This window comes from Eptatretus burgeri, chromosome 8 (genome assembly GCF_056783735.1).
Source record: "Eptatretus burgeri isolate ZD-2024b chromosome 8, Ebu_testis_v1, whole genome shotgun sequence".
Lineage (NCBI taxonomy): Eukaryota > Metazoa > Chordata > Myxini > Myxiniformes > Myxinidae > Eptatretus > Eptatretus burgeri.
This window is the reverse complement of record NC_140968.1, coordinates 99,015,512-99,030,944: the sequence shown is the minus strand read 5'-3', so window position 1 is coordinate 99,030,944 and position 15,433 is coordinate 99,015,512. Positions and strand designations below refer to the sequence as shown.

Below are 15,433 nucleotides of genomic sequence, written 5' to 3'. Positions count from 1 at the left end.
GCAAAACCTTCGTTTTGGCAAGATAATAATAATAATAATAATAATAATAATAATGGTGGTTTAATATTGCTTGGAGTCGAAGAAACTCACTATTCAAGATTGGGGCACTAATTGTAGTTCTAAACAAACCTTACAACAGCAATATTAGTGTTCCCCTTTACTACAGGCCTCTAGTTAGAGTGAGTAATAATGGTAGTAATAGTAATACTACTACAACTACGACAAAACTGAATGATTCCTTTTACACGCCCCGCCCCTAAAATAAGCTCCGCCCACATTCGCCCTCCTTGTTTTCCTCACTTCCTCGTTGTCTTCCCGATATTGCCGGCTCGAGCGCGACGCGGGAGCGGACAATGTCCGTCGTGGCGGAAACCAAAGGTACATGTCTTTGTTTCAGCCATTCCTTGTACATCCATTGACCGATGTGTTCATCTCGGACTCATCGACGTCATAGACGATCTCCCCGCGCTCCCATTATGTACCGGCTTTTTCCGATCGTGCTCTCCCCGGGTCCAGCACGGCGATCATGACGTACGGTCGCTCGTACGGACCATCTGGCAGAGACGATTTCCCAGAAACCGTGTCCACAACAACTTACAGGCGGGAAGTTATTATTCCTTAAAATCCTCCTCTGCGAACACGGCGAGAGCACGTGACTCCCCTCCCCCCCCTCCGGCCATCGGTATTATTTAATTAAATATTCGTATGTAAAGGGTTGTGGGAGTAGTGGGGTCCAGAAAGAGGATGCTCGGGGTAGAGGGATGTGGAGATGAAGACCTCGTGTGGTCCGTCCCCTTCAGTGGGACTTTGCGGAGTCATTAATGTAGTCTGAGTAGTCGGAGCCATTAATGTAGTCTGAGTAGTCAGAGGCATTCAAGTAGTCTGAGTAGTCGGAGACATTCAAGTAGTCTAAGTAGTCAGAGGCATTCAAGTAGTCTGAGTAGTCAGAGACATTCAAGTAGTCTGAGTAGTCAGAGACATTCAAGTAGTCTGAGTAGTCGGAGCCATTAATGTAGTCTGAGTAGTCAGAGACATTCATGTAGTCTGAGTAGTCAGAGACATTCAAGTAGTCTGAGTAGTCGGAGCCATTCATGTAGTCTGAGTAGTCAGAGACATTCAAGTAGTCTGAGTAGTCGGAGTCATTCAAGTAGTCTGAGTCGTCAGAGTCATTAATGTAGTCTGAGTAGTCGGAGTCATTAATGTAGTCTGAGTAGTCAGAGTCATTAATGTAGTCTGAGACATTCAAGTAGTCTGAGTAGTCGGAGTCATTAATGTAGTCTGAGTAGTCTGAGTCATTAATGTAGTCTGAGTAGTCAGAGTCATTAATGTAGTCTGAGTAGTCAGAGTCATTAATGTAGTCTGAGTAGTCAGAGTCATTAATGTAGTCTGAGTAGTCAGAGTCATTAATGTAGTCTGAGTAGTCGGATTCATTAATGTAGTCTGAGTAGTCAGAGTCATTAATGTAGTCTGAGTAGTCGGAGTCATTAATGTAGTCTGAGTAGTCTGAGTCATTAATGTAGTCTGAGTAGTCAGAGTCATTAATGTAGTCTGAGTAGTCAGAGTCATTAATGTAGTCTGAGTAGTCAGAGTCATTAATGTAGTCTGAGTAGTCAGAGTCATTAATGTAGTCTGAGTAGTCAGAGTCATTAATGTAGTCTGAGTAGTCTGAGTCATTAATGTAGTCTGAGTAGTCAGATTCATTAATGTAGTCTGAGTAGTCAGAGTCATTAATGTAGTCTGAGTAGTCTGAGTCATTAATGTAGTCTGAGTAGTTGGAGTCATTCAAGTAGTCTGAGTTGTCGGAATCATTAATTTAGTCTGAGTAGTCGGAGTCATTCATGTAGTCTGAGTAGTTGGAGTCGTAATAGTAGTTTTAACTTCTCACCTTTTCGTACTTTATATGTTATGTGTATATATATATATATATATATATAATGAGCTCTTCATTCATTGTGATATCTCGTATGACGTAATAATAGTACATTTTGGAAACAAAACCCGATTATTTGCATCACAATCACGATCTCGGATCAATGGCTGTCTCTCGTGCAAATCAGTATTGTCGTGGATTTTAATTATTTATTAATGGAGTGTGACCTGTCACATCCGTCCATCAAAGGTGGATGGAGTTTATATATTCACCCCTGTCTGTCTGTCTGTCCGTTTGTTTGTTGTGGACAGATTCGGATGAAACTCGGTGGGTGAGTTGGTTAGGTGACGAGAACAAGGTGATAAGATTTTGGTTCAGGTCCGAATCCAGATCCAGTCTATCTGTCAGTGGGACACAAGACATAGACTGTTCAGCCTCGTGGAGGCATGTGCTCTACCTGGTACCGTTCCAGGTTATTACTGGTCTCCTAAAGACCTGCTGTTTGTACATCACTTTGGGGTGGATCGAGTGGGTGGGCGTACTCAGTAGGTTCGATGAATCCCGACTTGTCGTCTCATTTTGTCGAACCGGCATAATTTTAAAATTAATAATTCCCCAATATTCTTTATGACGTACGTGATGATGTCCTGCAATGACCTGGATTTGAATGATACAGGAACAAGAGGAACACGTTTAAAGTTGTTTGCTCATCTGTTTTGACACAACGTCACGGACGGTATGAAGTACACTACATGAGGGAAAAAATTCAGTGGAAAGGAGAGATTTGGAATGTTTTAAAGGTACACACAGACCGAAACAGTCCGACACACACACACACACACACACACACACACACACACACACACACACACACGCACACTCCTGATAACCCATGTGCTTTGATTCGAGTTCACCTGTTCTCACCTCTGGGTTTTATTTGTAGGTCGGTGATTCCACTTGAAATATTTGACCTGCTCTGTCGTCAGTAGGGGGTTACATCATGGAGTACACCAATCATCAGAAGGGACGTTTTGAGTCGTCTATCTTCTATGTTATGATGTCATTTGTTGCATGACTCGAGGGTTACGCAGCTCGCTGGGCCCATTCCCACAAACACAGCGTGTGAGACGGAGGAATACTCTGCCTTTTCAAGGCTCGTGTCATTTTCATCAGCAGACAATTCGAACGATCATTGATTGTATTCACCGAAAGTTAACAAAAGTGTGCTGACTGCTGTGGGCAGCAAAGAAAAGCTGTCGTTTCGGGATTTAGACCATCATCGGAGCAAGAGGCCTTAAATATTTTATGGACTTCGCAGCCAGAGAGACGGTTCAGCATAGAATGAGTCGATTGATTTCTCCCCAATCCAGTGAAACAAACTCAATGATAAAGATTGATTGAGTAAAGTTACACCCAAAATCAATATCATGGAGACGGACGATGAAACTGTGGGAATATAACACAGGCATGGTGTACCAAATGGCCTTCTCCAGTGTCCCACTGTTTACTGTCTGTGCCTTCAGAGAGGAAGTGAATCTTCAAGTTCACCAACCCTTGAGTTGATCCTCCTTTTGACGATTGAGTAAATCAAAATTATTCTTTTTGTTTCATTCTTTCTTTCATTTACGAATGTTGAACGTAGAGATGCACATTGACAGCGACGAACAATCGCTCCTGGTTCTTCTTTACGCAAAAGGAAATCTGAACATTGTGCGTCGTGTTTATACATTTAAAGGGCCATTGGCATGGCCGCACTCTCTTCCTCCTTGCAGCTTATTTCAGTCTACGGGAAGCCTGGTGTTGGCTTCGTGGTTTGGGTGGTGGCTTGGGATCCTAGGGTCTTGAGTTCAAATCCTGCTTGGCCATTGAATTAATACCAGGTGGGGTTGGCTCAGCCTGTCATCCTTCCGAGGTCGGCGAAATGAGTACCAGTGTGTACTGGTGGAGGGGCATCACATAAGCGACGTAGTCGCGCTTCCAAGAAATGATAGCTACCCTGGCAGCTATGCTGCCATACGCAAGAATAATAATAATAATAATAATAATAATAATAATGTCTACGGGAAACACCCACTCCCTTTGGGGACGTTGGCAAGTTCCCCCACCCGTGAGGCCCACCTCTATAGGGTGGGGGGGTTGAGGGGTTGTACCCATGACTTGAACCTGGCTGATACCAACACCATGGATGCAAAATTTGGTGGATATCGGGCCAGCCCCCTATTTTTCTATGATTTTGAGACATACATACATACATACATACATACATACATACATACATACATACATACATGAGAGTCGCCTTATTTAATCTGGCATGGCAAGGTGAAGATCTCCCTCACCTACTTTCAGGGCTGTTTGGCATACTAACCAGTAACCACGTGTAGGTTGGTGAGGTCTGGCCGGAATTTGTACTTTGTTGCAGCTTTTCTAGCAATACCTCACCTATTCTTCATCAGCGCACATCATGCGATCAGTAAGGTTGACACCAGTCCAAAGGACGTCATCGCATCGCCCTGCCTGCAAAGTACCAATCCCACAGTGGACAAAATCTGGTAAGGAATCCAACTCGGACGTGGCTCGAAGGCGAGCGCTCTACATCCGCGCCATCCCGTCGAGCATGCAACTTTTGAAATACCTAACGCGAGAGACAAAAACAAGTCCATTGATAAACTAATCAAGACAAAAAAAAATTGCCCAACACACTCATACGTGCAGATGGTGCGCGAGACGCAATAGACAGACAAACTCGATTTGATCCGTTTAATAAAATGTAACCAGACAAAGGAGAACAAGATGGCGACAATAAAAGATTACTTTATGACCATGATTCATTCCAAACGTAATAAAATGCACACCTCCAATGGACGGCCAAGTCGCACCATTCAATTCGGAACCGAATAGGAATAATCGAATCATTTCCATCTCACCAATGAGAAGGTGAGTATCGTAACACCAGACAGACCAAATGTCCAATACAACGATGGGGAGACGATGTGGTTTCTTTGGATATTCTTCGTCATCTCTCGCCATTCCTTCCTTGCTCTCCTTAACTTTGCCTTTACACCCTCTGGTATAGTTTGTTTGTTTTGTAAATTGTAAGGAATTTTTGGAGTTTGAGATTTCCATATTCTCCCTCCATTTGATTTCATGTGGGAAAGGTCTTCATTTCCCACTTTTTTGAAATGCCTCATCCGCGCACCGACCGTTATGTGGTGGCCTCCCTTATTGCTCTCCGTGTCATGTCAGCCTTTTCTTCGAGTCGAACCCTGAATCGTTCACAAACAAACACGTCTAGTAAGTCACTCGTTCTTTCACCAATCCGGGTCACAGAGGCCATTCTGATGGTTTACTTCAGACATCTCATTGTACGACGTCCTCGTTGACCAGGCTTTGATCCCGGGTGGGACGCAGGTCAGTTTGAAACTATCTTTCCGCGTTATCTTTTGGAAGGTTCTCACCAAATTTGGTGAAAATATCAGCTAGGGCATGTCCTTTCAGTTTATCTTTCAGAAGTCCTTCCTTGGCACACCTGAGTTCTTGACCACATACAAAGTTTTCATCTGCAGCCTGATGGAGTACTGCTCTCCCCTCTGGGCTGGTGCTCCTGCCCCTCACCTTTACGCTGTAGAAACCAAGGGTCTCTCACTCTCTCGTCACAGGCAGGTCGGTGGTCGTTCTGTCTTCTACCATCTCCTCTCTGGTCTCGCCCCCCCCCCCCCGCTCTGTCTGCGATATGTCCCTCCCCATTTTTCTGCAAGTCGCTCAAGGTCCACCAGCAACCCCCTTCTGGTAAAACGACCAAAATCAAGAATCACTGTTCACATTCAGTCTTTCATTCCTCTTTTTTCCCCGCTTTTGGAACAAACTCCCGCACTCTCTTAAATCCCACACTCCCCTCTCGGTCTTCAAAACAGCCGTTCACCACCATCTCTTATCTTCCCCCATCCAAAACCTCGATCTTTTCTACCCCCGATAATCCACCCCAAACCCACCTCCTTCAAATTCCCTGCTTTCCTTCCTAAAAGTCCCCGTCGTGTCCAAGTTGTTTACCTCGTGTTCCCCACCCCATCCCTCTCCCCTCCACAGATCTCCGAATATCTCTGTTCCCCACTGTTTTGTCCTTCCCTCTCCCGCCCCTCTTGTCTCCTGCCCCCCTTGTTGTGCGTTGTGTGTTCGCTCTCATACGAAGCTTGACAATGTATACAAAATAAAATAAAATGAAGGTGTTGGGGTGAGGTAGGGGGTCATTTTCCATGTCGATGACCCTTTATGTTCAATAATATGATAGAATGGCCTCTTCCAGTGTCGTTTCCTTCTACCTCCTTGGAGCACCGTCGCACACGCAACTCAAGTCAACGAGAACAGCACTCGGTGGAGCGCATACCTCCGCCAGGCTGAACAGTTTGTTTTCTATTCTACTGATAGGCCTGATGTGCACCCGTACCTTCACCAAAATCGAATCGATTCGCCCTTTGTGACGCAGCCAACCTGTCCACCAAGTTTGTCCAAATCCGTCGATAACTTTTTGAGATATCCTGCTCTCAGACAAAGGGTTGAAAACATAACCTGTGTCTACCTTCAGCGGCTGAGGGAGCAACAATATTAGCGTGTTAGAGGATCAGAGTGCAACCACCACTCCCATCCAAAGGTCCCTCCACTTATATTGTAGTATGGAATGTCATGATCGTGGTGGAACACACACACACACACACACACACACACACACACACACACGCACACACACACACGCTGATCCTTTTATCAATAGATGAAATAACAGTTCAATTGTGAAACTGTTTATAGTCATTAAAGCTCTTCTGCGTGAGTGGTTTCACATCCATTTACTCTTCCCCTGCAACGTTTGAATTCACTCGGATTTGCTCCACAAACTCACTGGCGATTCCAAAAGCTGGCCCGGACAGGCGGATGCACAGAGTTGAGAATTATTATTGGTTGAAATTGAGTTTTGATTTTTCTCCGTGGGATAGACAGACCGACCTTCGTGCGGTTTGTTTTAGTTATTTTTTAAATACTCCAAGCAGCAGATGTCTCCTTGCTGCCTCGAGTTGCGCATTTGTCACCAAGAGCTCTTAATTGGCTCTTGATTTCCCCCAAAAATTTCAGAATGTTTTTTTTTTTTGTCTTTGTATCCTGCTTCATCCTTCCACGTGCAAGTTCTCTACAATGTCTTCTTCTTGTCGTCTCCCTCAAAATGATTTCCGTTCCCTGCACTTCTCCCCGAGTCTTTTGTGTAGGATCTGCTAATGTGTTCTTGAGGTTGTCCCTTTTTTCCTCGTTTATATCTCATGGTCAGACGAAGTCATCGCAAACTATCGGTTTTATCAACTGGAAGTTGTCGTAGGCGTGCTAACCACTGTGGGGAGTAAAAGTACAGCTGTTGTTTCGGGTGGTAGCCCTTCGTCGAGGCTCCTCGACAGCGAGGGTTCCCTCGTCACAGCATTTAAGAAGCCTCTTCCCTCGACAAAAGGCCAACACCACAATCTTCCATCGGTTTGCAATGCCAAACTGGGTTACGCCGTTGAGTGGATAACTAACGAGTCTTGTACGATTGTGAAGACCTCGCATCTTCTCTGCATCGACGGACCGGTATAGTAGGACGATGGATGGAATTGACAGAAAGTCGATTGCTACATGGAAACTGCCAGGAGAAACGAGGAGAAGCTGACGTTTCGGGTGTTAACGCTTCGTCAAACCCTCTTTTGCTCAGTTGGAGGGTTAACGCCCGGCTCCTCATCTTCTCCTTCCTTACTTATTGTATCACAGCCTAAAGTGACGTATTCTTTTGTTCGACTTCAATTACTCTATTCTTCCTCCCCTTGCTGCTCTCCCTCTCCCCCATCCTCTGATGTTTGCATCCCAGTATTTGTCCACCTGCTTTTCCTTTTTTTTCAGTCGGCACCTCTTACCGCTGTGTTTTTATCCGTAGATTACCCTTAGGCAGAAGTGTAAGTTATGCACACCTGGATAGTACATCAGTCTGATCCTCACCGAGCCACCATTCTTTGGATAAACGTAACAAATAGCTCACCTGTTGTTATTGTTACCCTCACCAGAGGAGAGGGTGTTGCGTTTGTCTGTTTTGTCTGTTTGTCCGCACAGAACTTCCATGTTTTTCTCTGCAACCGCTTGTCGGATTGAGACGAATTTCTCACCATTGGTGCGACTACTCCTGTGGAATGTTGTCATTGTAATTATGATGTCATAGGTCACGTGGCGTGGCGGCCACATTGGAAAAAAACGGAAAAACTTTGGACCTCTGTATCTCTGAAACCGCACCAAGGAAAAAATTGAAACTTGGCACATGGCAAGTACTCCTCATGGGGAATTAGTGTGATTATTTTTATGACGTCATAGGTGCCCTCGTTATGACGTCACAATTGCATATGTAGAACGCCGCATGTGATCAGTATGAAAATTTTTGAGGGTCATCTGGAGATAAATTGGTCCGCAGAAAAAAAAAAAAACATGACATCATCATTCGCATGATTTGGCAACCATATTGTTTTAAAAAAAATATACCTTCAAAAATCTTCTTCTCTGAAGTGGCTGAACAAATCGAGGTGAAACTTTACAAGCATGACCACCTGTCCATGAGGAACAAAGGGTTCGCACATATGATGTCATAGGTCACATGGTTTGGCAGCCATATTCGATTTACCCTAAAACCTATAAAAATACACCACTCAAAAGAAGTCCTGGTGAAGGTCTGCTATCTCTGATTGCTCTTTTTTGTTGTTGCTTTTGGTGGTGGTGGTGGTGTTGCTCCGGTCCCTCGTCAAATGAAAAGACCGGCGGAACTCAAGTAACCAGCATCATCTTCCAGACGCTCCCAAAGATCGAGAAGATCTAGTGTTGAAGAGGTGTCTGTGTTGGACCAGGGTGTGTCTGTGTCGTCATAATGTGTGTGGAGGTTTGTGGAGAAGATAGACAGAAGGGACATGTTGGGTTCAGTGTGGGTTGAAGCATACGTTGGTATTGCATTAGGGAGGGGTGTTGGCCAGTGAGACGGACTCTCATTTGACGACAAAGTGTTGTTTCAGGAAAGTGAATTTCGGAGAGGGTGTGGTTGAGGGTATTGTTTGAGGGACGATGTTCCACGGACTGTGACGATAGACGGGTATGAATGTGACTGCACGTGGTTGTGTTGTGTGGGAGAGGCGGTATAATGTTAAGGACATGAGAGTCATGATGAGTTGTACGTTTCATGTGTTTTTGGGGTGGAGGAAGGGTGGTCACGGAGTGACATGGGTGTGAGAGGGATGCTAAGCTGCATCGGTGAAGAATTGGGTGCGTTTCATGATGAGGTGTATTTGAATTGGGAGTCGTTTTGTTACCTCCGCCACCGAAGGTGAAGGAGGTTATGTTTTCACCCCTTTCTGTCTGTGTGTCTGTTTGTCTGCGTACAGGATGTCTCAAAAAGTTGAAGACGGATCCGGATGAAATTTTGTGGACAGCTTGGGTGTGTGACGCGGACAAATTGATTCGATTTTGATGAAGATCCGAAACCAGATCTGGATACGAGAATTATTTAATTTTTACCTGATTCTTCACCATTGAGAGATCGCGCCAAAAACGATGTAGTTCTGTACACCATGATATTTCAAAAATGTGTTGGGCCCGATATGTTCTCGTGGATCAGGCGTTACATGGCGGAGGTGTGCGCTCTCCCGGGTGCCCTTCTAGTTTCTGTATGTAAGTGGCCTATGTTTGTAGATCTTGTGTGTCCTGTTGCTATCCTGAGAGCTCTGTTGTGTACATGCTTTTTAGAGGTTTTGTACATTATGGTCTGATGGAGCGGTGGCCCAGCTTGGGCTGGTTATAATTGATGGTAGTCTGGATGAGCTTGTTGGTCGGTTATTCAAAGTGATTCTTTGTGTTGTTCAAAGGTTGTATTTGTGAGTGCTTTCATTTTGTTGATTTTTGCAGTTAACATTGGCAGTGAGTTGATCTGTGTGTTGTATAAATGGATATCCAAGGTGATGTTCAGTCACGTTGGATGTCTGTCAAGAAGTTGTTCATTGAAAAGGGTAAAAATGTGCGTTGGATTCATGTCTGTCTGTCCGGGGGTGAAAAGGCTTCCAAAAGATTGTTTGGAGATGCAGTTCAGTGGTTCAGTAGGAGCCAGTTTCCAGTATTGTGAAGATATTGTTGAAGGATGTTGGTCGCCTGGACAAAATTAGAATGTTGTGAGGTCGTGGTTAGATCATGTGGTGTGTATGAGAGAAGTATTGAGCCTGCTTGAGGGGTTGGGATGTCATGGAAGGATAGATTGAAGAGTGAGAGAGGCCATACAGAGGTCCTGTAGACGCGATAAGTAGAAGTCTGAAGGAAGAGAGCGGGTGTTGATTGTTTATTTGAGCTTTATGAGTAGACAGATGGTTTGAGAGCCACTTCTTATTGATGGTCTGCAAGTGGGTGTTGAGGATGTTTTTGTTTTTTTCCCCCATGACAATGTGGTGGGGTACAATGTCAAAAGCTTTGTTCACATCCACTTGCCATCAAGACTGCTGATGAAGTTTTCAAATATTTCTCTTTGTGGCTGTTGATGAGTGTGTCGGTTGTGTTGTGTTTAAGCCTTAAGATGCTAATTTGCTGTTGGTTGTGGAGGTTGAGGTTTGCCTTTTGTTTGAGAGTATTTCTTTGTTTCATGAATTGTTTTCTTTCCATTGTGCAGTTGGGATTGAAATTCAGACGAGAGCGGCATTCGGTAGAGCGCATACCTCCGCCAGGCTGAAGAGTTTACGATTTGTATCCCACTGATGGGCCGGATCTCCATCCAGACTGGAACCAAAATCCAATCGGATTGTTCTCGTCGCCTACGCAACTCTTCCACAAAGCTTCGTCCGTATCCGTCCGCAACGTTTTGAGATATCGTGCTCCCCGGCAAACAAACAGGAGTGAAAATATAACCTCTGTCCACCTTTGGTGGCGGAGATAAATATTGCCTTTTGGGATTAAAAGAGTAAAATTATTGCATCTGTTACTGTTTTGTTAAAATGTTTTTAACAAAACCTTGCGCTCACATTGTGTTGACAGTACAGTGTTGAATTCCCCTCCCCCCCCCCCCACGTCGGCTGCACAAACTTCCCTGGTGAACAATCGGGTGACGTGACATGTACATGTGCAGAAAGTGCAACGGCGTGTTGTGTGAGTCAAACGTGTTTTGTTTTCAAGAAACTGGAGTAACAGGTACCTGCTTGATGGACCGACCTGGTATCTTGCTTGTGCTTGTTTCAATTGGAGACTTTACCCAATTGATATTCCCACCAGATACACGGATATCATTGTAACGAGTTCACAAGTTTGGGCTTTGTTTTCTGTTTCTGAACTCCGGATTTTATGCTTGAGACAAATTCCTTCAACTTGTGTTTCGAACTTCCTTAGAGTAAATCGAACTTTCGATTTACTCTAAGCCATTAAACTGTGTGAATGTGAGACAAATTCAATGAAGAGGAACCAGAAAGCATTCGATTCTGTTGTCAGATAGGTGTCTGAACTGTCTTGCCTGGGTTTGAATCTCGGCCGAGCTATATTTTATCATCCTGGCGTCTCGCAGGCAGGGCGAGGCATCGATGTGTGTGCCGTCCTCCGGATGGTCGGTGCATCGGGTTTCCCATCTCTTAGCATTAGTTGGTGGAATTAAAGATCCCCACAGCGTCCGTCACCACAAATAGGTCAGTTATTGCCGGCACGGTGAACAAATAACAAATTCTTGCTCTGACCTATAGGGGGCACTGCATCAGTTCCCAGCAAATTATGCTCCATACAAAAGAAGAAGTGTGATTTCACTGAGAAAGTAGATAACAGCCTTGAAGGAACTCTCCGTATCATTCTTTGCTGTGTGTTTGTCCATCGGTCTTTTTTATGCCTCTGGTGACGAAGTCGCCGGTGGCATTATGCTTTCAGGTTGTACGTACGTCCATACGAATTCTCTGTTTTCTCCAGTTTCTTTGCAACCGCTTATCCGATTGACACTAATTTTTCACCATCGATGCGACTACTCATGCAGAATTTTTTTAAATAATTACGACGTCATAGGTCATGTGGTGTTACAGCTATGTTAGAGCAATGGGAAAACTTTGGACCTCTATCTCATGAACCGCACCATGGAAATAATTGAATCTTGGTACCTGGCAACGACTCTGCATGGGGAATAAGGATGATTTTACGATGACTTCATCGACGAAGTGGTATCTTGATCAAAATTCGACACGTGGAATGCTGCATTCGATCAGTATGAAAATTTGTGAGGTTCATCTTGATATAGATTGGTCAACAGAATTTTTTTAATAATAATTTCATCAGCCGTGTGGTTTGGCAGCCATATTGCTTGGTTTTTAAAAATATTTTAAAGGGGAAAAATTAATCTTCTCCATAACTATCTTGAAAGATCGAAGTGAAACTGCACAAAAATGATCCACTCTCCATGTTGAATAAAATTTGACAACTATGACATGATCTGGTCACATGATCTGGCAGCCATCTTGGATTTACCCGAAAATCTTTAAAAGTCTTCTCCAGAACGGCTGGACAGATTGAGGGGAAACTTCACACACCTATTCACCATGCCTTGATGATACTATGGTGACAAAGAATAATTGATGTCACTTGGTTCGGTGGCCATGTTGGATTGAAGGAAAATATTAAATAATGTTTTCTCTGGAACCAGTTATCTGATTAAAGCTAAATTTACCAAATGTCATCGAACACTATAGCTGCATACAGTGTGGCAATGATGGCATAGGTCACGTGGTGTGACAGCCATATTGGATAGAAAAACAAACCTTAACCGATCAAAAAGAAGCTTGACACCCGTAATCCTCCACCAAATGTTGTGCAGGTTCCAAATTTTCAATGCCATCGGTCACGTAGTTTGGCAACCGTGCTAGTTTGAAAACTGAAAATTAAAAAACCTTTTTCTCCAAAACTGTTTGAAGGGTTGATGTGAAACGTGTTGCATTACATGGAGCAAAGGCAGAGGATCACAACTGAAAAGTTTTGCATCAATCACGACAGTAGTTTTCGAAATATAATTTTTTAATATTGTTACAGTTGTGGAAATTCGCATTACACCATAAAGAGTCCTCAGGTGAGATATATCGGTAAGTTCCTGTGTAGTTCACTCAAACCCGTTGTATAGAGGGAATATATGTGATTTATCGGGCTGCGATTCTTTGAGTTAGCCGTTTTTCTGTTCTATCGTTATTTTGGACCGTCTGAAGACTTCAAACGAAGACCCCGTGAAAGGCCTACAACGGCGCGCGAGTTTTCCCGCCTTTTTTGCGGCGCCGGGGGCTGACGGGAGAGGCTGCGAGAGCTCGCTGGCGATTGGTGGCTACGGGGTGTGAGGCGGCCGTGAGGAAGAAACGCCCCTTTTCGAGGAGCTTCTCGAAAGGGCTGGAGGAGAGGCGGAGCCAAAAACGGGGCGGAGCGATGGGCGGAGCCCCGCTCCAGAAAGGACGGACATGGGCGGGGCGCGCCCTCTTCTCTTCGTCCTGGAGCTGGTCTCGTCGTTCGTCTCTTCTCTTCATCTCTTTTCGTCCTAGAGCTGGTCTCGCCGTTCGTCTCTTCTCTTCGTCCTGGAGCTGGTCTCATCCTTCGTCTTGGCTCGTCTCGCCTGGTGGTCTGGTCTGGTCTTCTGTCGGTGCAGTCCCGAGACCCCGCTGGCAGGACGGAGCGTCTGCCATTCCCCTCTCCCGACCCCGAGCATCAACGGTTCCCCCCCTTTATCCGCGCTGAGATGGCGCCGGAAACCCCGTCCATGGCGTCGAGCGGCCAACACGTGCCGGCGCGAAGCACGAGCTCACCGACCACGGTGGAGGAGCTGGGAGCGAAGGTCGCGGGAGGAGGACTCAACGCGCGCAGGGAAGTTAGTACTTTTCTTTTCTTTGTTTTTTGTGTAAATGTGTGTGTGTGGCGCTGTCCGACAAGTAGAACTGTGTAAGTGTGCCCGAGTAAGTCATATTCGGTTGTAGTTCTTGCTTTCGTTCTTGCTTTTGTTCTTCCTTTTTACTGTTGCTGACTGTGAATACGTGCTTGTGAAATAAATGTGCATTGTGTGAAGCGAGTGTGCGAGCGGCTATTTATGGCGCGGCGAATGGCGCGACACGAGGCGAGCGCTCCCAACAGCCGTTTCAAACCACGTGGGCATGGCAGGCGAGGCAGGCAGACATTGGCGGGCTTCGGAAACAATTGGAGGAAGAATGGAGGACCGAGCTCGAAAAAGAAAAACAGAAACACGAGCTGGAAGTAAAACAATTAAAGAAAGAACTATTGGAGAAGTTAAGACAGGCCAAGGAACTAGAGGGAAAAGGGAGAGAAATATAATTGAGGATCCATAAGTGGGAACAAGGGACGAGCGAGCTAAGCAAGAGAATGGAGGAGGAGCGAATTAGTAATTCCCGGGATAGAGAGAACTTGGAAGAGGAATGGAAAAAAAAGCTGGAAGAGAAAAAATGTGAACACGATTGGAAAATAAAGCAACTGGAGCATGAGGTAGAACAAGGTGTTCCGGACAGAAGAAGACTAGAAGGAGAGGAACATCTGGAGGAAAGGACGGAGGAATTCCGGGAAAAGTCAGAACAGTTCGAAGAACTGCAGGGAAAAATGAGGGAGGAAGGAGAAAGGAAAACAAAGATAGAAAAGGAAAAACGCAAACAAGATGAGGAATTGGTGCCACTGGAGCGAGAGGTAAGGGCAGGCCTGATTAAAAGAGAAACCCTGGAAGGGACGATAGAAATAGGAAAGAAATATAAGGAAGAACTAGAGGAATATGGGAAGAAAATGGACGAAATGAGGGGGGAAGCATGGGAAAGTTGTGTGGAAAGGAGGGAAGAAGCATGCAAATTGAGAGAGGAATTGTGGGAAAAAGCTTCTGAGTTACAGAAACACCAAAACAAAGAGACGGAATTACAAAACGAGTTGGGAATGTCGAGGGAAGAGAGAACGACAGCAGAGAATGAAACGTTGAGGAACCACACTGTACAGATCGAACAGCTGGAAGCGAAGGCTAGATTAAAGAATGCGGAACAAGAAAGAGTACTGAAAGAACAAGGAATGAGACAGGAGAAAGAAATCAGTCAGTTGAAAGAAATGACGAGATTGCAGAATGAGGAACAAGGAAGACAGTGGAATAGGAAATGCAAAGAACAAAGAATGAGACAGGAGAAGCAAATCAGTCAGTTGAAAGAAATGATGAGATTGCAGAATGAGATGCAAGAAAGAGTAATGAAGGAAGAACGAATGAAGCAGGAAGGAGAAATCAGGAGATTGAAGGACACAACGAGATTGGAGAGGGACGAACGAGAGGAACAATGGGATGGAAAACAACAAGAGCATGAATTTGAGATTGACCAATTAAAAGAAAAGGCGAGGCTGGAGTGCGGGGAGATAGACAAAGAACAGCGAATGAAACACAAAATGGAGATGAACCAAATGAAGAAAACCATGAAACTGGAGAAGGAAGGACAGGAGAGGAAACAAGGAAGAGTTGTGAGAGAACAGCGAATGAAGCACAGGAAGGAAATGAGCCAATTGAAAGAA

At 44.8% G+C, this 15,433-nt stretch overlaps 1 protein-coding gene across 2 annotated transcripts in view; it reads left to right on the top strand.

Moving 5' to 3' along the window:
- Positions 1–251: 251 nt before the first annotated feature.
- The window catches only part of LOC147022370 (Y+L amino acid transporter 2-like), a 106,221-nt gene continuing 91,039 nt past the window's right edge, over positions 252–15,433 (top strand). For both annotated transcript variants that reach the window (XM_085893214.1, XM_085893215.1), the window contains exon 1: positions 252–378. In XM_085893214.1, coding sequence (XP_085749340.1) covers positions 354–378 — 25 coding nt within the window. In that variant the 5' untranslated portion in view covers positions 252–353. The remainder of the gene's footprint in view (positions 379–15,433) is intronic.